At 39.7% G+C, this 22,003-nt stretch overlaps 2 protein-coding genes across 3 annotated transcripts; one reads left to right on the forward strand and one right to left on the reverse strand.

Moving 5' to 3' along the window:
• Positions 1-605: 605 nt before the first annotated feature.
• On the forward strand, positions 606-6,103 carry ces2b (carboxylesterase 2b). Its single transcript, XM_028585321.1, has 14 exons — positions 606-749; positions 834-962; positions 2,228-2,420; positions 2,511-2,652; positions 2,988-3,121; positions 3,274-3,427; positions 3,553-3,657; positions 4,100-4,198; positions 4,302-4,445; positions 4,577-4,654; positions 4,750-4,897; positions 5,006-5,155; positions 5,253-5,325; positions 5,430-6,103. Exons 1-14 carry the CDS (start codon positions 683-685, stop codon positions 5,614-5,616), a joined length of 1,803 nt encoding a protein of 600 aa, XP_028441122.1. The 5' UTR covers positions 606-682; the 3' UTR covers positions 5,617-6,103.
• Positions 6,104-9,855: 3,752 nt separating this feature from the next.
• Positions 9,856-20,223, reverse strand: fbxo31 (F-box protein 31). 2 transcript variants are annotated; one of them, XM_028584955.1, is made up of 10 exons: positions 19,639-20,223; positions 17,076-17,147; positions 16,520-16,606; positions 16,050-16,126; positions 14,668-14,835; positions 14,443-14,517; positions 14,142-14,251; positions 13,044-13,197; positions 11,938-12,332; positions 9,856-10,638 (listed from the first exon to the last, which is right to left on the reverse strand). In XM_028584955.1, exons 1-10 carry the CDS (start codon positions 20,066-20,068, stop codon positions 10,416-10,418), a joined length of 1,791 nt encoding a protein of 596 aa, XP_028440756.1. In that variant the 5' UTR covers positions 20,069-20,223; the 3' UTR covers positions 9,856-10,415. The 2 variants fall into 2 exon arrangements, with proteins under 2 accessions (XP_028440756.1, XP_028440757.1); XM_028584956.1 differs by lacking the exon at positions 16,520-16,606.
• Positions 20,224-22,003: the final 1,780 nt, after the last annotated feature.

Consider the following 22,003-nt stretch of genomic DNA (forward strand, 5'->3'; position numbering starts at 1 on the left):
TGTATTAAGAGAACAGCAGGTACTTCCTGTTTGATGATTGCCCCGCCCTAATTTATGACTGGACAGTTCACTACAGCTTTGTCTTTCCCATAGTTTTCACTGACATTCATTAGTTTGGGGAAGAGCCACACCCACTGGAGCTTAGGTGTCCCACACTGGTCCCACAGGGCAATCCACCCTACTTCTACTAACATACATATCTCCGCGAGGGGGAGCATTATATGAATATGTAGAGACATGAATGTGTGTTTATATAGGCTACTAACAGTATCTGCCGTCCACATATTTTTTTCTGTCCTTACATATTTGTTTCAGATTATTTCTATATTTTGTTTTAATTTCAAATTCATTTGTTTTTGTTTTAAAATCTTAGTTTCTTTGAAAGCCTGTCAAATATGTTTGTTTTTTTTTAAAGTCAAATCCTTTTTATGTAAGTTAGCCTACTTTAAAGACACAATTTCCTACTAGCAGTAGTGGGATTTGAAATCTCATCATAGGCCATGTATTACAGTGAATACAGTTAATGAATAAGATGTGTGCATTGATAGGTGACACATAATAGGCCTGCTAAGACAATTATGTGGCCTAACTTTTCACGTGCAACAGTTATGCTCATTGCGCCCGTGTGTACGAGTGGCATTTGTTCTTTAGTGCAAGCAGCATTATTGTAATGCTTTGAGCCATGGTGGCCAGTGTAGTCTCGTACTCCGGAGCGTTGTGGAGTAATGGTCAGCAAAAACCTTGCGGTGGTATAAAACCGACGAGTCACGCCTTATTGTGCACGTTATATAATATGTAAATTGTAGTAAAAGTGGCGTCATTTTGTCTTTGAGCTTCCTCCCCGCAGAACCCAGCAGTCGCAATCCACTCAGAGACGTCCACCATGCAGATCCGCGCAAAACAAACTTTCTTCTTTCTAACGTCTGTGTTATTTCTCTATGTTGCTGCAACAGACCGACTTGGTAAGTAAGTAGGAGAACACCAACTTCTTTGCACACGAATATCGGCGACAACAATAATGCATTCTCTTAAGGCTTGATCTGACTGTTGGTCTGAATAACACAATCAAGTTATAGCCTGTATCGCCTTTAAATGTATTTCTCGTAATCTGTTGTTGACTTGATGTTACCTTTTTGCATTTATTGCGCCTTTAGAGAGGTTACCTTTTACCTATTGCATGGCTATGCAAATTCTAATAGTAAAATTATTAAGACCCCCTTATTTCGAAATAAAATGTTAACACACTCAAAATGGCTATATTGCAGTCATAGATTGCGTAGCAAAATTGTATTCAACCCCTGTGCAAAATGCAATTCTATAGCCTATGTCCGGATTTTGCCTTGGATATTTTTCAAAATAAATGTTTTTAATCGCCTCTTATATATTTATATTTTATCGTATCATATTTTATATGTCCTTTTTTTTATTCAGCCTACCAGCAAAAGGATTGCAAAATATACTTGTATCCGGAGTGCCATTAATTTAACTGAAAATCTGCACTCTTTAGTGGGCCAGAGTTGAACCAGGGTGGAGCTCTGTATCCTATGACCCAGACCAGTACAGTGTCTTCTCCCGTAAAGTTAGTTATAGAGCTGCAACTATAAACAATTTTCATCAGTGATTAATCTGTCAATATTTTTTTGAGTAATCAATAATGGTATAAATTCCACTCTCCAGTAGTGAAACATTTTAATTGGGAAAGGAAACTGTCCCAGAGTCCAAGGTGACATCTTCAAATTGCTTGTCTTTTTCTGACCCACAGTCCAAAACATCAAGATATATAATGTCCAATGATTTAACAACTCACACTTGAAAAGATTGAAACCAGCAAATATTTGGCAGTTGTGCCTGTTAGTCTATTATTAAAATTGTTGTTCATTAATTTACGGTCTATCAACTAACTAATTATTTAACTATTTGATTCAGTGCAAGTTAGTTACATGTTTTTGAGGCTGATACAAACAGCATGGCAAACATTGAAGACGGGTAAAAGTATGTCCTTCACATGGCTCGACATGGCTGAAATCAAATAAACCTATTTATATTATCTAACACTTTTCCACTTGTCAGTTGCCACATAAGCTAGAACCAACCAACAAACAGATGTTACATACATGTAGGAATTATATTTGTAACCTAGCTATACATATTTCCTCCCCAGATTACCTAGAAATTGAACTGATGAATTGTGTTCGTCATCATGATTGTTGTCCAAATATCTTGACAGCTCCTGAAGTCCACACAAAGCTGGGGAGCCTGAGAGGTCAGTATGTGAGTGTAAAGGGGAAGGAGCCTGGGGTCCATGCCTACCTGGGTGTACCGTTTGCCAAGCCACCCGTAGGCCCCGCTCTGAGACTGGCTGCACCCCAGCCTGTAGAGGAGTGGGAAGGAGTGAGAGACGCCACCCAGCAGCCACCCATGTAAGGCCTTCATGTGCTTCAGTTGTGGCACACCACGCTTGGGGAAACGATGTCCAATACTCACTACAAAAACATGTCTCTTTTTTTCAGGTGTGTTCAACATAAACAGTTCTCTTTAGATCTGTTTAATAAACTTGGTCTCATGTTGGTCGATCTCCCAGACATTTCAGAGGACTGCCTTTACCTCAACGTTTACACTCCTGCAAACAGAGCTCACGATGCCAAGCTCCCAGTAAGTTGCTGCAGGTTTGGAGTGGTGCCGCTCAGTTACTGAGATCAGCTTTGGATAACTTTGGCTTGATTCCTTTTATGCAGAATCCATAATGGCAATATGTATTATAATAATAATAATAATAATAATAATAATAATAATATGTATAATGATGCCCATATTTAGAACCAGATTGCAAAAGGGCTGATGTCCGTTTTTTTTTCTCACCATCGGTTTTACGTTGTAGTTGGAGTAAAGTCTTAGTTTGATTGAGATTTTTATGAGCTCAGATGGAATAAAGTAAAAATGTGCTTGTACTTTGTGGAAATGATCAAGGTCTTTTATTACCTTACCAGGTCATGGTCTGGATCCATGGTGGAGGGTTTTCTATGGGGGCAGCTTCATTTTATGACGGCTCCGCCCTGGCTGCTTACCAGGATATGGTTGTGGTTCTGATTCAGTACCGCTTGGGACTTCTGGGCTTTCTCAGGTAAAAAAAAAAACTAATCACTAAGCACATAATGAACATACTCTGACTATATTCTACTACTTTTGATCTGATCTGTGCCACATGTGAACACAAATTCAAAACCGGCTCACTTTTACCAGCTGATATAGACTATAATTGTATGTTCCATCCAGCACTGGAGATGAGCACATGCCAGGGAACGTTGGCCTGTTGGACCAGGTACAAGCTCTGAGGTGGATTCAGCAGAACATTCACAACTTTGGAGGGGACCCAGATTTAGTTACCATATTTGGGGAGTCTGCTGGCGGAGTGAGCGTATCCCTCCTGGTAAGGATCGATCTGCTGCAGACAAAGCATTAAAGCGTAAACTCACTTTTTTGGTAGCATGGCACAGTTATATGACTGCAAAGTCCCTACAGAACCTTTTGAATTTGTTCTGCTTGAATCAACAGCTTCTCTCACCGTTGTCTGTTGGCCTGTTCCACCACGCTATTGCTGAGAGTGGCACTGCTGCGATGGATGTCCTCATTTCAAAGGATCCTCTGTCAGTGATGCAGGTTAATGATCAGTGTGTTTATTTTTGCTTGTGAACATTCTTTAGTGCACAAAATTGAGAATATCACAACACAACATATTTGTTTTTCTAAATGGTTGAGATGGAGTCCACAAATCTGTCTTTAGCAGCATGGTGGCCCAATGGTTAGCACTGTGGCCTCACAGCAAGAAGGTTCTGGGTTCGAATCCAAGTCGTTCAGGGCCTTTCTGTGTGGAGTTTGTATGCTCTCCCCATGTTTGCGTTGGTTTCCTCTGGGTGCTCTGGTTTCCCCCACCATCAAAAAACATGTACTCCAGTCAGTGCTTGATCAAGGCACTGGCTCCGATCTAGAGTTGGTCCCTGGGCACTGTAAATGGCTCTCTTGAGGGGTGTGTTAAATGCAGAGGATGAATTTCACTACGTGTATGTGTATGTGACAGTAAAGTACCTTTATCTGTCCTCAGGTGGTGGCAAATGAATCTGGCTGTAGCCTCGAAAGCACAGAGAAGATGGCAGATTGCATGAGAAATCTCAATATTAACACTATCGCGGCTATTGCGAAGGTATTACACATAAGATGTCTTCTGCAAGATGTGATGAAATGTTCACTTTTTCATTTATGTGGTCTTTATCTCAACTCGTTTTTACATATTTTGTTCTCTCAAGGATGAACGATTGAGAATTTCTGTAAATATTGATGGACACTTCCTGAGAAAACCTGTGGATGAGCTGTTCCATACACGTGAACTTCTAGTGGTACCATTTATGACTGGTGTTAATAATGATGAAGGGGGCTGGTTACTTAATGATGTAAGTCTGAATGCTAACTTGCTACTACAATATGTGTGACTAAAGAGCTTGCTGATTTCCAGATGAGCACATGAAAACATGATTTTGTTTAGATTTTGTGCATGTCTGAAATGTTCACCTTCTTCCCTCAGTTCTTTGCTCCTGCAAACTGGACGGAGGGATTAGACCGGGAGCAGCTGGTGAACATGCTGTCCCTGTTCTACCCTGATGTAAGACAAGACAGTGCTGGACATTACAATATTACTCTGCTTTATCATGCTCAAACTTCTCTGACATGCTGTATGTGTTGCTCGGTTCCCTAAAGCCCAAAGATGCGTTCTTCAGAGATTTGGTTGTAGATGAATATATTGGAACCGGTGAAGATCGAGAGAAAAATAGAGATGTGTTCACTGACTTGCTTGGAGATATGTTGTTCACCATCCCAGCCATCAAAACCGCTAATGCCCACCGAGGTATTTGATTTACACAAAAGTATGCAAATCTATTTAAGAACCATAGTGAAATGTTTACTGTCACACTTTCACAAACAAGTTATATCACACCCGTTCATCTACTACCAGATGCAGGTGCCCCTGTATATCTGTACGAGTACCAGCATCCACCCAAATTCCTGCAGGCAAAAAGGCCAAGCTTTGTTGGGAGTGACCATGGCGATGAAATTTTTACAGTTTTAGGATTTTGCTTCACAACTACCCATATCAAATTAGCCGGTAAGTGCAATATAAAAAAAAGTATTTCAATAGAGATCTGGAATTTCTCTGGGTTTCCCAGAGTGCAATGTGTTTTACCAGATTATCGTTATTTTAGAATTATGCGATGAAGACGAGGAAGAGTTGAGCAGAACCATGATGAGCTACTGGGGGAACTTTGCTCGCACAGGGTAGGAATTCCCCCTCATTACAAGTTAGTATACACATGGAAATGAGGCTTTTTATAACGTGTTTAATAACGTGTGTGTGGTTTGGTGTGTGGGTGCACATGCAGGTCTCCTAATGGAGGCGGCCTTGTCCATTGGCCAAAGTATGGAGCAGAAGAAGACTACTTGTCAATTGATGTAAAGGAGCAGGTAACTGGTCAGCACCTGAAGAAGGAGCAGTTCGTCTTCATGACCCAGACTCTCCCGGAGAAGATCCGACAACACATAGAGAAAATGGAGCGCAGCGAGCTGTAGAACGTACACCTCTCCTTTCTCCCTTCCATAATTTTTTTTTTCTTTATTGATTCCATCTTTAACCAGAAGTAAGTCCATTGACGATGCATAAGACATATTGAGACATTTGTTAAACTAATGTGATGGTAATAATATTTTAACAAAGTTCTTGTGTAGCCTATACAAATGCATTGTATGAAATTTGAAAAGGAGATTTTCTAAGTTCACAATTGAACTTAAAAAGCTGTATGATGTTGTAGTAGCACATGAAAACTTAAGGTTGGGTGCATACTTTTTATAGCCACTGTGTAGATTGAACATCAGTTTGAATCCAAGGTCAATAGTTCCAGGGAATACTTCTTTAAAATCCAAAAGCCCAACAGGAAATATGTAACAGAACAGCACCACAAGTCTTGGATGCCCCTACTGTGTCTGACCATATATTTAATATCTCCTTCATAATCTGGATTCCAATGTAAAATAAAAATCTAAAACGTTTTACCATTCAGTTATGTGTTGTCTGTATCCCTGAATTAATGTTATCCAACAATCTCATTCTCCATTCACACAAATAGATACAAAAATAAGACACATTACTGGCCGTTGGTCTGAAAGGGTTAACATAAACCTCGGCCAAATGCCCAACTTCTAATCAAGGTTCCGCAAACCTGGGTTACTTAAGGTTTATACTGCCAACAGTACATAGGGCTTGCGTAATAAAGGGCTGTTGTGTACAGGGCTGCAATCTTTTTTTGTGGAAAGAGATAATGCTTTAGGGTGATAGTTGAGAACAGCTTTCTAGCATTACAGCAATGGGATACGCATACAAAGCATAGAAAGATTTGACAAAAAGGCTATTTTCAGTTTTGTAGTTTTTATTACTGGGAGGAGCGCTGAAGCTGAGAACAAGCTCCCTGAAGTCCGATGTGAGCAGTTCAATAGGTCAAACTTAGTTTGTTTTCTGCAAAACCAGGCGTATCGCAATGAAAATAGTACAATGAAAATACTTTTCGTAGGCAAATCATTCAAACAGCCGGGTACAGAGGGCCTACAAATTGGAGAATGTATAAAACAAGTATACTAAATTTAGAAGGAAATTAATAAAATTAAGTTGATGACGCTTTAGCAGACACTTTTTTTCCTTTTGCAAATGTTAGTAAAGCTGCAGTCTGATATTAATGTGTTGGCCAGTGGTTTTGAATGATTCACTATAATGCCCAGAAAAGTGCACTTGGAGTAAGAAAGCTACAGGGCAACCCCATCAGGCTGTAATGAGCCATACAGACACTTACTTGGTACATTGAGATGTACTTTGACCTGTTTGTATAATGGTCTGCTAGCCTGGTCTCAAGTCCACAATAAATTGGAAATCTGGAGGGAATAGCTTTGCAGTATAAAGCCAGACAAAAGTTACGTCAGCCATTAAAACAAACAACAAATGCAATACATAAAAAATGTAAGAGAAGTTTCTGATTCAGGCCACCGTAATACAAGCACATAAACTGCATAATTTTGATCAGCTTATGTATAGGTTATCTTATTCGGTAGCACTTTATAATAACTATCCATAATTCATCATTTATTAAGCATTAGTTAACTTTTAGTTAATGGTTTTGTTCATTATTACTTATTAATTGTTCATACATAGTTCATCATGAGTAAAGTATTTGTTCACACAAATATAAATGGTTTGTTCATAGTAAATAAGCCTATTAGTTAATGGTTTGTTCATAATTATTAATTAATTGTTCTTACATAATTCATCATCAGTAAAGCATTTATTCACATAGTTATAAATGGTTTGTTCATAGTAAATAAGCCTATCTTGAAAAATATGTTTGTAAGTACATGATTTATACTTAACAAATAATGAAACAACCATTTGGAAATGAAATAATTTTCCCATTATAAACCAGTTACTAACTATTGCTAAATGCTTTGTTCAACATTTATAAAGCACTGCTCCTATGTTAATTCCCATGAATGAAGCATTTGTATACACACTCATAAATGGTTTGTTCATAGTAAATAAGGCTCTCGGAAGTTATGTTCATAAATAGAAGTTTGACACTTTCTAAGTATTGCAAAAACCATTAGTAAATTAAATAATTTTCCCTTTATTAACTATCTACAAACTAGTAGTAATTTATTTGTTTATCATTTGTAAAGCATAGTTTCTACATTCATTCTAATCAGTAAAGCATTTGTAAATGCAGTTAGTAAATGGTTGGTCCATAGTAAGTAAGCCCATGTAAAAGGTTTATCAGTATATTCTGTAATAATTCCTACATGATGCATTAACCATTTGTAAATTAAGTAATTTTACCATTATCAACTAGGTACTCAGGAACGTAGACGGTTGTTTATAACTAGGAAGTTGATGATTAACAGACTATCTAGACCTACATTTGTTCATGTCTTAAATAAAATTTTATGATTTAGATAGTCTGTTAATCATTAACTTCCTAGTTTTAAACAACCTTTTACGTTCCTGAGTAAAATTACTTAATTTACAAATGGTTAATGCATCATGTAGGAATTATTAAAAAATATACTGATAAGCCTTTTACATGGGCTTACTTACTATGGACCAACCATTTACTAACTGTATTTACAAATGCTTTACTGATTAGAATGAATGTAGGAACTATGCTTTACAAATGATAAACAAATAAATTACTACTAGTTTGTAGATAGTTTATAAAGTTTATAATGGTTTTTGCAATACTTAGAAAGTGTCAAACTTCTATTTATGAACATAACTTCCGAGAGCCTTATTTACTATGAACAAACCATTTATGAGTGTGTATACAAATGCTTCATTCATAAGAATTAACATAGGATTGCTTTACAAATGATGAACAAAGCATTTAGCAATAGTTAGTAACTGGTTTATAATTGGAAAATTATTTCATTTCCAAATGGTTGTTTCATTATTTGTTAAGTATAAATCATGTACTTACAAACATATTTTTCAAGATAGGCTTATTTACTATAAACAAACCATTTATAACTATGTGAATAAATGCTTTACTGATGATGAATTATGTAAGAACAATTAATAAGTAATAATGAACAAACCATTAACTAATAGTTAACTAATGCTTAATAAATGAATTATGGATAGTTATTATAAAGTGCTACCTGTTATTCTATTGCAGTACAATACATCTTTCCAATTTACATAATATTATGTCAGGTGTGGTGTTATTAAAGGTATAATTGATTATTAATTTATTGTATTTATTAATTTTGAGTAATGTTTAACTAATGCATTGCATGACACCATGTTGGGTTTTATACACCATCAGGACCATAGTATGGTGTGTTGTGTGGTATTGTACAGTATCTGTTGTTTGTACATGCTGTCTGTGTTTGTTTTTACCATGGCTGCAGCATGGGTTAACGTGATGGTTAGGAGTAATTTCACCCTAGGGTCCTTTGCACCGTGACCTCGAGCCAAACACCCCCCCAGAAGCTTTTTTCAGCTGGGTCGAACACTGGGAGAGTTAGCGTAGATTAGCGTTATCAACTGAATAGCTTAGAGCAGGGGCTAATGGATCCAGTGATGTATCTCGTAAATGACTACTAATAATGCCCAAAATGATACCAAACTTCTACACTAGTACAAATAGGTTATTTACTCATAAAACGATGGATTGGAAAGTTTGTAAGTACACCAGAACTGTATGTAAATAACACTTGCCTGTTGACTTCTAGTCTCTGCTGCTGCTGCTGCTACCCAACGGGCAGTAAGAGTGCTTAGGGCCGTCTACAAATTACAACACCGAAAAGAGATGCAACAAAAATATTTATTAATGGCTTTGGTTTGGCTCGAGGTCATGGTGCAAAGGACCCTAGGGTGAAATTACTCCGAACCATCACTTTAAGTGCCCAAGACAAATTTCCCACAATGTGGGACAATAAAATGAATCTGGAATCTTGAATTGATGTAGGATCATGAGCCAGAGCATCACTATCTCTCAAGTTCAAAGGGCCAAAACTGGCTGATGTAGCTAGTTTGATAAGACAGCAAACCCTCGCTTCTCAACATTATATATTGCCCAGTTGTAAAACTTATTTACTTTGTTTTTCTACTGGACAAAGTACTAAAATGAATGGAACTTCCTTCATTGTTGTTATAAACATAAATACTTTAGTCTGGTTTTTCACTGACAAAACACCTGAGAAGCTGTCTTTTTCTTTTTGAAAGCAAAACATAATAAAAAGGAAGGCATGCTGCTAAATGACAATAAAACATCATGTTCAGATCATGTTTATGAGTGAGATGCGATTAGATCTAAATAAAATGCAGCATGCAGTTCATGTTGGGCACTGAAATCAATATAATGCTATATAGTAGAATACATTGGACACCTTTATCATCTTCAAGCACTATCAAGTACAGACATGGTTTTAGAATAAGAGGCACGCACAGTTTGATCCATACTAAGTGGTATGAAATCTCATTCCATCTCATCTCCTGCAGGTAATAAATAAATAAATAAATGAAAAGGTTAATGTGACCTGCTTTCATGCTGCAATGGAGGCTTTCGGTCATACTGAGGTGAGCTGATAAATGGTGACTTGGGAGGCTGTTCAAAGTGCTTCTATAAGAACAGGAGTCAAGTCAGGGTGACATTACTAGATTAATTAGACTGTAAAATGCAATGTTTGTGAAACAGATATAGACAGAACGGGGAAAGTTACAGCTATCGCGGTAGTAACGTTTAGTTAGCAGGGGACAGAGGTGATTTGTGTAAAAATGGTTGTTATTATGCACTGTATGTATTGTAAGTGAAGGCTTAAAACGTGGTGCATCAGGACGTCCAGGACTGCATGTTCATCAGCATGGCCTCAAATCGCTCCATATTTGGGGCGTGAGAGTGAGCTAGGTGGTCCATCAGGCGACTGTACAGACTGAAAGATTTCAACTCCAGCCAGATGAAACCAAAACGGTCCTCATCAAACAGCACAAAGAGCCCCGGGGTGCGCTCTGGACTTGTAAAGCCATGCCCAGCGATCAGGCCTGTCCCATAGAAGCTGAAATGGAGGAACAATCAATTATCTATCAATCAATCAATATTTTTTAATGGATATCAATTTCAAAGGATTGTAGACTCTGTTCTAGCAAACAGTGTGCAGAAATAAATAACATAATGCTTATGACTGCAGTGTTTTACTTTAACAATTAATGACTGATAATAATTGCTGAATATCATTTTCCATGAAGCTTTATAGTAACCTCCTGGATTTGGGACTCAATAATGCTTTTTCATTTTCTGTAGTCATTAATCCTATCAGAAATGTTTCTTTGAGTGAAATCAGTGTTTTCTTTTAGGCTGATAATAATGGCACCAAAGCATACAATGACAAAAAAACATGTTAAGCAGTTACATTCCTCTTGCAGATTGCAATTCATTGTGGAAGCCATAATCACGATAACAGTAGTTATATTGTAAGACTAAAGTTCAAGACAACAGTTTGTTGTTGTTCGGCCAACATTCAACACGATATGATGTCCGCCTGTTGGCCATGAACGTTCAACAACATACAAGTTTATCTAGTTTATCCATCAACGGAAGTATATTTCCATGATAAAACTTGTCTGGTCTGCTGCTCTTTGTGTGTTGCTGTTCTCAAGATCCCTTCGCTAAGGGAAAACAACAACCTTCAAGCTAACAAACTACATGGAGAAAATGGCAAGTTTTAAACACAATTTTGATCGTGCAACAAGGCAGCATGCTTGGTTCTTTTGGGTATTGATTGTAAAGGTTTACAAAGAATATGTTTAAGGCATTTACTATCTAACTAGGGAGTTTTATGACCGATTGGCAGGGGTTGCTGTGGACGTAGTACACGCGGCAATACACTGGTAAGAGCAAATTACATTTAACCACGTATTCATCTAATTTAAATAGCTCATGTCTGTGTGAAACTTGTGGTGACTTTATTAAATATTTGATGTGGCGTTTTCTTTTGCAGGGCGTAAATGTTCCACAAAAACGAGTTCCTTTCTGAGACTATTTTGCAGAGCCGCCTTCGCTGCGTCCGGAAGTTAATGCCGCCAAAGACGATTGTAATTGGTTTAAAGAAATGCAAACAACCCAGAGTGTATTTTTCTCCTATTCCAGAATGTATCTGTGGTGTAGCCAGACCTTACTCCACAGCAATGTGGAAATAGGTGTGGCAATACGAGACTAACAAGTTTATAACAGCTCATGAACAATAGGAACATCGTGTCGAACACTACTGTTACAGGATCTAAGGCGGCTCCAATCAATCCACCTGTACACTGTGGAATTTATACCTTATGAATTTTCCCTACAGCTGTGTCTTTACCATTTCCTGCAGGTGCGAGGGTAAACCTCGTTGCGAGCCATAACTCCCAAGGGCAGGACGAAGGGCTGGGCTTCGGGAGGACTGGTGGAGGTGGTGGTGGTGGAGGTGGTGGTGGTGCTTGGGCCAGGCTGGCAGCTGTCTGAACAGGTAACGTGGTCTTCCTCCACTCCTTCTGCTACGCTGGCACCACCAGTGGCCCCCTCTGCTGCACCTCTGGCTGCAGCAGAAGTGTCCATGGCCTGTTGTTGATCTTCTCGCTGCACTTCCTCGTGTACCCCCATTACCAGCCGGGACAGCTCCTCTATGTTGCGCTGCTGCTCCAAGTCTGGGAGGACCACAGGCCGTCTCAGGTCAACATCCAAAGTGGGTTGCCCTGCAGGAACATTGGGGTCTCCCTGCAGAAAGGAGTAAAATTAACATCTGCGCCACTAGTTGATTCATATTGTTGGTTAATGTTACATCCTGTAGGTCAAACATGTGAGAATGTTCCATTCAAATGTACAATTTGTCAACGAGTGCCTGTTGAAGGAATTTTGGCTGAATAGTTTTTTGTTAGAGAAGGGTACGATGACCTAGAGCTCATTTAAAGCTATAGTGCGTAGTTTCTGTTGCCCCCATGAGGAATTCTAAGTAATGACAACACCACTGTTGCATCCACATGACACAAGCCTTCTGTAATTGCACACCGCCCCCCACCCCTCCACCACGCAGTTGCTAGTTGCCAAGGAGGACACGGAGGATTAAAAAAACATGATGGACTCTTCAGAAGAGGTGATCATCTTCACTCAAGTTTCTGCGCGAAGGTCACCTGGACGAAACCATTTTCTAAACACAGCAGTCCTGAGAAATACAGAGAGAGTTGTGTGGAGCTGATAGTCTTAATTACCTTTGTATCAACTCATTTGGCCATGGCTTGAATGTAACGGATGTTCATTAATATAAAAAAAAGTTACGCACTAAAGCTTTGAGGGACATTAAATAATTCACAAGAAAGCAGTCTTCCTGTACGAAATCCACATGTATATTTCTGTTAGTTAGATAACTTTGCAACAAGCAGTTTCTTTTCGAGGCAAACACTGTCTGATAATGATTATCCACCAACTTACAGTGAGCTTGGTGGCTCTCGCATAAGTCCCAATGAAACTGAGCATGACAATCTCCAAGCCGTGGCTGCCGTAGGTGCCTTTGAAGAGGCCTGGGGGCAGCAGGTCAGAGGGCATCGCAGGAGGCAGGTAGATCCTCCGGTATGTCAAGCAGTTACTGGCAAAAGACAGCAGACAACATTAGTCAGGGTTGATCGGACTTTTGCCACTGTTTAATGTTTTAATTTCACTGTGAATCACATATAGCACATATAGCATTGGACTTATCACTTAATTTATGGAAATCCTTAACATTTTTCTTTGTTCTTTGGTGAAACGGGATAGATTTGTCGACATTTGTGTTTTTATATGGAGAGGATTGATTATAATGTTTATCTACAGTGTAATCTGAGCCTCTTCCAAGGCCATCAGAACTACATGAATGGGTTATACATTGACCCAAGTAAAAATCTGAACTCTCTCTTTAAGACAACAAGCTATCCTTGTAGTTATTGCTTAAAGGAACACACTGACTTATTGGGACTTTAGCTTATTATCCGTATCCCCCAGAGTTAGAGAAATGTATACATACTGGGAACTATATTCTCAGAAGGCGAAGCACAGCTAGTTGATTAGAGCAACACCTGAAAAGCACCATTGTTACTCTCTACTCCTCACCGCAGGGCTTCAGGTGCTGCGAGCAAATCACTCCGCCCAAGTCGTGCTTCGCCTTCTGAGAATATAGTTCCCAGTTTATATATGGTTAGAAGATGGCTGTGTCTCATATGACCTTATTATTTGTACACCCTGTGACCATACAAATCACAACATGTAAATAGGAAAACGTTGGCGTTATTTAGTCACTTATTGGGAGCAGTAGGCTAGATTACTCGGTTACCTCAAGGATCTATGCTAAGCTAGGCAAGCGGTGGGTGCGTCAGAGAGTTACGACACGCAAGCAGATGAGAAGGGTATGTATGGATTATCTAACTCTGGGGGATATGGTGAATAAGCTAAAGTCCCAATAAGTCGGCGTGTTCCTTTAACCAGTGAGAGCTACTGAAGGCGTTACACTCATTGACACTCTATCGAGAAAGTGTGAAGTAAGGAAGGGACTCATACTCATATTGACTGGTATAAATAAACTTCATAAGGATGAGCTCCTGCATGTGCTCATGAAAGATTTCTTCCAGTGTTCGGCCCCATTCTTCCTCCAACCATGTTCTGAACTCCTGCGCACACACATACACACACACGCGTACACACACACACACACACACACACACACACGCGTACACACACACACACACACACACACACACACACACACACACACACACACAGGACTTTGAATGTTGACATTATCAAAGTACATAAGCAAGATAATTGAATAGTTAGAAGGTTGTTCCCTGATTTGACCCACCTCCTGTCTGCCCCCTGGCATTCGGTGATAATCAGTCTGGTTACACTTTGTTGAAAATTCATCCTTCTTCACAGTCTAAAAATAACATGACATGACACATATTAATGGATGACATACTTGTATTCGCTTCTAACCTCAAATTAAAGTAAAATAACTAATCTGTGTCAACAAAGCTGTTTATTTTTTTGGTGCACAGCCAAGCCTTTGGGTTGTGTAAGCCCTCACCTGTATGTCTCCTTTGTGGGGACCCTTGTGTCCGTACATACACTCTACAGTGGCTTTATTGCTTTCCAACAAGTGGATACGGAAAAGCGGCCGTCGTCTCATGGGATCCTCCACACGGGGGTCGTGAGGGGGCAAATACATCCAGCCGATGATAAACAGCCCGTCCACCTGAAGAAATAATAATAATAATAATAATAATAATAATAATAATAATAATAATAATAATAATAATGTATTAGCCATTGGAATGATCCTAAAATTATGTTAGGTAAGGCAAGGTAGCTTTATTTATATAGAACATTTCAGCAACAAGGCAATTCGAAGCTCTTTACATAAAACATTAAAAAGCAGTTAAAACAATTTGGGGAATATAAAAAATGCTAAAATGGAATAAGACATGTATGAAAACTCTTTATTACTTAAAAAAGGCAGCATCAAAAAGAAAAGTCTTCAGTCTTGGTTTAAAAGAACTGAGAGTTGCGGTGGACCTGCAGTTTTCTGGGAGTTTGTTCCAGATATGTAGAGCATAAAAACCCACCGCTGCTTCTCCATGGTTAGTTCTGACTCTGAAGGACATAAAGCAGACCTGACGACCCAGAGAGGTCTGGATGGTTCATAATATAGCAGAAGATCAGAAATGTATTTTGGCCCTAAACCATTCACTGCTTTATAAACCAACAGATGTATTTTGAAATCAATTCTTTGAGTCACAGGAAGCCAGTGTAAAGACCTCAGAACTGGAGTGATGTGATCCACTTTCTTGGTCTTAGTGAGGACTCGAGCAGCAGCGTTCTGAGTTAGCTGCAGATGTCTGATTGATTTTTTAGGGAGACCTGTAAAAACACTGTTACAGTCGAGTCTACTAAAAATAAAAGCAGTTAGTTTTCTAAGTCCTGTTGCGACATAAGTCCTTTAACCCTTGATTTATTCTTAAGGTGCTAGTAGGTTGAATTTTGTAATTGTCTTAATGTGGCTGTTAAAATTCAGGTCTGAGTCCATGACTACACCAAGATTTCTGGCTTTTCTCTCCTGTTTTTAACATTGCCAATTGAGCCTGAGCGCTAACTTTTAAACGCTCCTCTTTGGCACCAAAAAACAGCTATTTTGTCTTCTTTCAATTTAAGAAAGTTCTGGCACATCTAATTGTTGATTTGTTTGATGCACCTACTCAGTGTTTGCATTGGCTATAGTCCCTCTGGTGATATGGTTAAGTACATTTGTCGTCCACATAATGATGGTAGATGTCCTGCTAAGGCATTTACAGCTGCATATTGCCACATCATAAATGACTTGCAAAAGAGGTCGACAAACTGTACACTGTAGTCATTGTCAGTCATCCTTATCTTAATGCAAATCTTGTCTTGATTAAGAAAGCTACTTACCACAACATTGAGCAATCCACCATAAGGCCCTATGTCAGGCTGCCATAAGCCCAAGATATGTCTGTATGGGTGAAGCACTGCAACATAAGAGCACAACATCACACCATACTTAACAGTTTCTGTAATGCAACACCCATGCTTTACTACAAACACTGTGCATGGTTACAAACACAAGAGGAGGTGTAAAATGTAACTTTGTGTTTAATGTCTGTCAGGATGCGGTTAAACCCAGAAAGTTTAAACTGACCACGCTCCTGTCAGCCAGTCCAAACAACACACAGCACACCAAATAATCTGGCCTCCTAGTTCACACTTAATATGAAAGCAAACAGCACTGAGGAGATTTTTTTAACACGTTAACTGTTCACATGGGATGCTGCAGCTGTTTGCTTCCAAATTAAATCAATAAGAGTCTCACTCACACAACCCTTCATGCTGCAATCAAACCACGCTGAGGCCCATGTACATACAGTGTGTGTACACGTCTCTATAGTCCATGTGCTCGTAATCCGGGAGGAGCTTCATAAAGCGCCCAGACTTCACCCTTGGGTTGACACCTGGACAGGCACAACACAGGCATGTATAGAGCAGCCATGGACCAAAGCAGGCTCAGCCCAAAGCAGCCTTCTAGTGATCACAGTAATGTGTCTATTCAAAGAGCCAACACGTACCCCCACTCTGCCTGGCATGTTTTGTGTCAACTGGTATTTCAAAATAAACCCTATATCTCCGCTGATAAATAAATTAGGAACAGATGGGAGAGACCACAATTAAAAAAATATATAGTTGTAACATTAACAGTCTGAGTTCAAGTGGAACGGAGAAACAACATTCATATCAGAAAAGCATTTGTTGGGACTGTTTTCTAAAATCACAGTCATTAGAGAGATCTATTTGGACACCACAAACATACAAGAATATACGTGGGTGCAAATGCTAAATGACCCAATGGAATAGAATTTAACAACAAATACTGGATCAATTCACGGGTGACATGTGAACTGTTTAATTAGGAGTCAAACTCACGTTTAACATAGAGGTCCCGGCTAGACACTCCTCCCACTTCCATCTTCCTCAGATCATCCTTCATGCCAAACTCTGCAGAGAGAACACATGTATGCATAATATGCACATAATGTGAATTGAGGCGTTACACATTGTGACAGAACTACAGTGAGATCAAAACTCTAAACAGTGGCAGAAGTCAATATTCATTTTGAATAATGGTGTAGAGCAGCGCAACAGGAAATTTGCAAAGCGGCGAGCAAGATGGACGGTCCAAGCTTGAACTCCAGTCAGCAGACACAGATGTCCGATTCAAAACGTTTCACAAGAGGTCTTACACACACAGCCGACCTGAGGGATAAGGGAACTAAGCAGCCACCATTTATTTTTATTTTTATGTTAAGTCTGTTAAAGAGCCCTTTTTTGGACTTGTTGCTTTTCACCATTGGTTAAAATGCACTGAAGAGATATGCTTGACCGATTTTACAGATCTTAAGATCTTACAACTTGGTGGTCTTATAACACTATAATATTTTCAGCTCTAAATCAAACATCTTACTGTTTTTGACTGTAATTGTTCATGCTTGTTAGTCGTCATAGTAGGATATATTCAATTGCTATTAATTGTCCCTATTCCACTGTAACTGCCCATGTTATTAGACAAGTGCTGTGTCTTTGACTCTTTTCTTCAGCTTGCGGTCTTCACTGTAACTGCTTTCAGTTCAATTATTTGACTTCAGTGATTTTAAACATACTTTATTGTTGTTCTGCACCGTACATGTAAGTGGCTTCCTAATTTACTGCCTGGTATACTGGCCTAACATTCCCAGGGCCACTACTATTATCTCACAGTCTGCAGTTCCGTCACTCCCTGATTCAGTACAATAGTGCCCCCAAATCCCTAATATTTCCTCCCAGCCAACTACTCATGTTTTGAAAACTCAAAACTCACGCTGCAACTAAATTTTTTTTATTATCAATTAATCAACAGAGTATTCCTCCAATTAGTAGATTAATCCTTTAATCTATAACGACATGAAATCAAACAAGAAATGCCCATTACACAAGCCATAAATAGTAGCCTGTCTTTAAGTTGACTATTTTCTTTGGTATTTAAAAAAAACTATTCAAAATTCTATTCCTAATGTTATGAAACTGATAAAAGCAGTAAATTCTCAAACTGGAGGCGCTGGAGTGAGAAAATATTTAGTCTTTTTCTGTATGATAGACCTCAAGTAATGCTGGGCGATATGACAATATAAATGTCAATTGACCGTAAAAGAAGTTAAGATACCATTTATATCATGGTGTCAATATTTTTATTTTTAAGAGTTTTATTGTGATTGTTGTGGGCAAAAATCCTTGATTATGCAGCACATTTTCTTAAAAAATGCGATGGAATATGCAGGATATTTATGCAATTTTATGCGTTGAAATTGCGGGAACTTGCAAAAATTTGGGGGAACTTGCAAAAACTGCGGTTTGATGAAAAAGTAAAAAAAAGCGATTCCTCCAACACCCTGCTTTTCGATAACGTTCACGTCGCGTAATTACGTCACTTCATAACATTCCCATGGCAACAGGGGAAAATGGCTGCTCTTGTGTGAAGTAAACGCAACATTTTTAAACTTTCTGCTAAGATACACGTGACTTTTTTGCAACGAAAAAGCGGGGATTATGAAATCATGCAAGCCCCGCATATTTTGCGCGGAAATCGTCAATTAATGCGGCGAAAGTGCGGCGTATTTGAAAAAATGAGGCCACCGCATAAATATGCAGACTTTGGCTGATTATGCATCGAATTATGCGATCACATAATCGCGATTTTCTGGAGGGACTGGATATTGGATCTTTGGTTATTTTATCCATTTACAACTTTTAATTAGATTTACCAGAAAAGCTATTACATCAAAGTGTATACTATGATACACATTTACATATATACATATATATATATATATATATATATATATATATATATATATATATATATATATGCCATAATATAGTATTTTATTTTGTATTGCATTAAGTTAAGCACATTAGCCTATTTGTGTCTAATGTACATGTCATAAGAAACATTTGTTAAAATCTGCAGTAGGCTAATGCAGTCCCCTGACTTTATAACATAGGGTGGTGGTGGTGTGATCAAAATAATGCTAATGTCCCCCAAAAGGTTAGTTCCGCCCTGCATTAACATCAGCTACACAGAATGGCTAACGTGGGCCTATAACAACACTAACATCATGTATGTTCCAAGGCACTTTTTTGACCAACTCGGGGAGACTGATCCATCCAACTGCCTTTTCTGCCGAGGGTCGGCCGTCTGGTCAGTGTGTCTGCAGCTTAAGAGGTCTACAGCAGTGACCAAAGACGGTAATGTATTCATGGTCAGGTTCCCGTACAGATCAATAGAAATGCTTTTATGGGGAACACATTTCCGAGGGATCCGAGCTGGGCACTGACACAAATAAGCCATGTGATATATTAAAATGACTAAACGCTTTATTTAGCAGGCTAACGTTACACGTTAACATTTAAATGATCCATATGTCCACGTTATAATCGCTATAGGCCTATTTACCTTCCATGCACCGCCTTCTCCAGATGGTTTCAGTGTTAAGTATTTGTCTAAATTTCTTGCAGACGAGGGCAACATTTGGTAGTGCTGTCCCGGGAAGCAAGGAGACTATTTCCACCAAAAGCTCCGGCGGTAGCTCCGCTAATGATTGCGGGTGTGGAGGTCCCGTGCTTGTGCGATCCGGAAAGCCTCCTCTGTTGACATGACCGCTGCCATATTCACAAGCGTCACCCGGCCCTGCAGTGGCGACGCCGCTCTCCGGGCCTCCGCCGCCGCCGCCGCCGCCGACGTCGCCTTGCTTCTGACCCACGATCCGCTCCTCTTCCTCCTCATCCATGTCGGAATCGCTAGCTTGATCCTGCTGGTTATGCCGCTGTCGCCTCCGGCACCTCCGCGACTGACCCACTCCGCAGAGCCTGGCACAGACAGCCATCCGTAGTCACCAAACAGCCAACATTACATCACTACAACACGTCTATCAGCTGCAGTCTGGCTGATCCCCTCCTGTCCTTGTGAGCATGGGCAGAAAGGCAGCAACGTTTCTTCTGACGTCACATCAGCGCACGCAAAGAGCGCAGCAACTTCCTTATCTTTGCGTTCTTAATAGCCTACATCCATGGTTCCAATACATTCGTGGCTTTTACTTTCTTCCTACCAAGGTGTTCGTCATGTACAGTGTTATTATTAGGCCTACATATAAATAAGTCTGAAAGTGTGTGCAGTCTCTTTAATTGGCAGCTTACCTGACCAATTTTGGCAAGCCTATTTAACGTAGGCCTATGAGCTCATTAAGTGGCTCCTAAAAGATCCAGAGATTAAGGATGTTGCACATTTCCTTGCCTTGTTGGGGAATATATCTATCATAAGGTCTACCAGCATGTACAACTGCTTACATCCACTAGAGGACGCAGTTGTCATCCTATTAGTTTAAGAAATAAGTCTGAACATGACACTTTACTTGGAACATGTCTCTCTTAATTCTTACCAAGAAGTGTTGAGAAGCAAGCCACAGGGTGGTGCAGTTGCCTAGCAACAGTGCTAAGCTGCAGCCATTGGTTGGCTGTGCTGGGTTTTGATCTCTGACATCAGATTCTAAAAAGGCCTTGATCCTTTCTGATGTGATGCGTGAATACAACTGTCTTTAGAATATAGACCCAGAGAAATTACATTCACTCCTATTTCTGTTCATAGAGCTGAAACAAGATAATTTTGAGACCAGATTATAATTCAATACAACACTGATCTAAAATCTGTAGGCTGCTAAACCTCTTTCGATACCACTGCAAGAAGAGTAAAAGAGTACTTGAAACACAAAACAGGACTTTTTTTTAAAATCTCACACAGTGCTGGAACAAAAAAAGTCACTGAACGAAAACCAGTACAGTTGATTTTACCAATGATCATGTCTGGACCAGAAATATCACAGACAGAGGACATGCCTGAGGTTACAGGAGATAGTGTTCACCCACTGATCGAATCCTTTTTTAAAAGGATAACACCGGAACAGTGGGAATCGTTGAAATCCTGCACCCCTGATGATGCCACTAAAATTATGGTGGCTGACCTGCTTTTGGACATCATAACGTTGTTGTCAAAAGTCTGGTTTACGAATCTTAGGAGCAAAAATGCTGCGGAGCCTGAGGGGTGGGTGGTTTCTGAGGAGCGTGTTATGTCCAGTCTGGGCGACATACTCTTTCGGAGTTTTGCCGGGGCTCTGAATGCTGAGGACCGAGTCAAGTGTGTCAGCTCACAGCGCTTGACAGGTTTGGTTGGTAAAGAGGTCGCAGAAAGTGTCAAATCTGCTCTCTCCTCTACTACGTGCGCTACAGAGCCGGTGATAATTCAGCACATCACTCCCCCTCGCAGGCTTAATGCTATGGTTGGTCATGTCTGCAAAATGGTAAAAACGCTCACAGCCAAGATAAAAACTTTGTGCTCCTGTATGGAGACAACGAGTCATACCAGTCCTACACAGAAAAGGGAACAGACGCCCTTCCAGGGAGAAGTGACAGAAGATATGGAGCCGGAAGACACTGATGACCAGACAGAACATGAGGCCGAAGGCATGGACCCGGAAGACACTGATGACTGCATACAATCACCAGTTACAACTGTGGAACCAGAAATCCCGGAGAACATCTCATCAGAGGACAGTGTGATTGAGATTCGAACAGTGACGGCTGTCGAAGAAATAATCAGGAAGGAGGTGATGACGATAATTGATCCTCTTTTGGATCAAGTGCCGGACTTCAAGTATCAGCTGATACGATCTGAATGCTCTCGGGAGATTGAAGATGTTGCAGAAGACATCGCTTGGTCAATTACCCAAATTAAGAGTTTGGACGGGGCAGAAGCTGCAAGTCCAACA

Source organism: Perca flavescens, chromosome 8 (genome assembly GCF_004354835.1).
Source record: "Perca flavescens isolate YP-PL-M2 chromosome 8, PFLA_1.0, whole genome shotgun sequence".
NCBI lineage: Eukaryota > Metazoa > Chordata > Actinopteri > Perciformes > Percidae > Perca > Perca flavescens.

Coding starts and splice junctions, on each gene's coding strand:
- ces2b (XM_028585321.1), top strand. CDS start 683: ATGGTGGCCAGTGTAGTCTCGTACTCCGGAGCGTTGTGGAGTAATGGT. Junction 3,658..4,099: donor ATCCTCTGTCAGTGATGCAG/GTTAATGATCAG, acceptor ATCTGTCCTCAG/GTGGTGGCAAATGAATCTGG. Junction 4,446..4,576: donor GGGGCTGGTTACTTAATGAT/GTAAGTCTGAAT, acceptor TTCTTCCCTCAG/TTCTTTGCTCCTGCAAACTG.
- fbxo31 (XM_028584955.1), bottom strand. CDS start 20,068: ATGGCTGTCTGTGCCAGGCTCTGCGGAGTGGGTCAGTCGCGGAGGTGC. Junction 17,148..19,638: donor GAGAAGGCGGTGCATGGAAG/GTAAATAGGCCT, acceptor TTCTCTCTGCAG/AGTTTGGCATGAAGGATGAT. Junction 14,836..16,049: donor GTGGATTGCTCAATGTTGTG/GTAAGTAGCTTT, acceptor TTATTTCTTCAG/GTGGACGGGCTGTTTATCAT.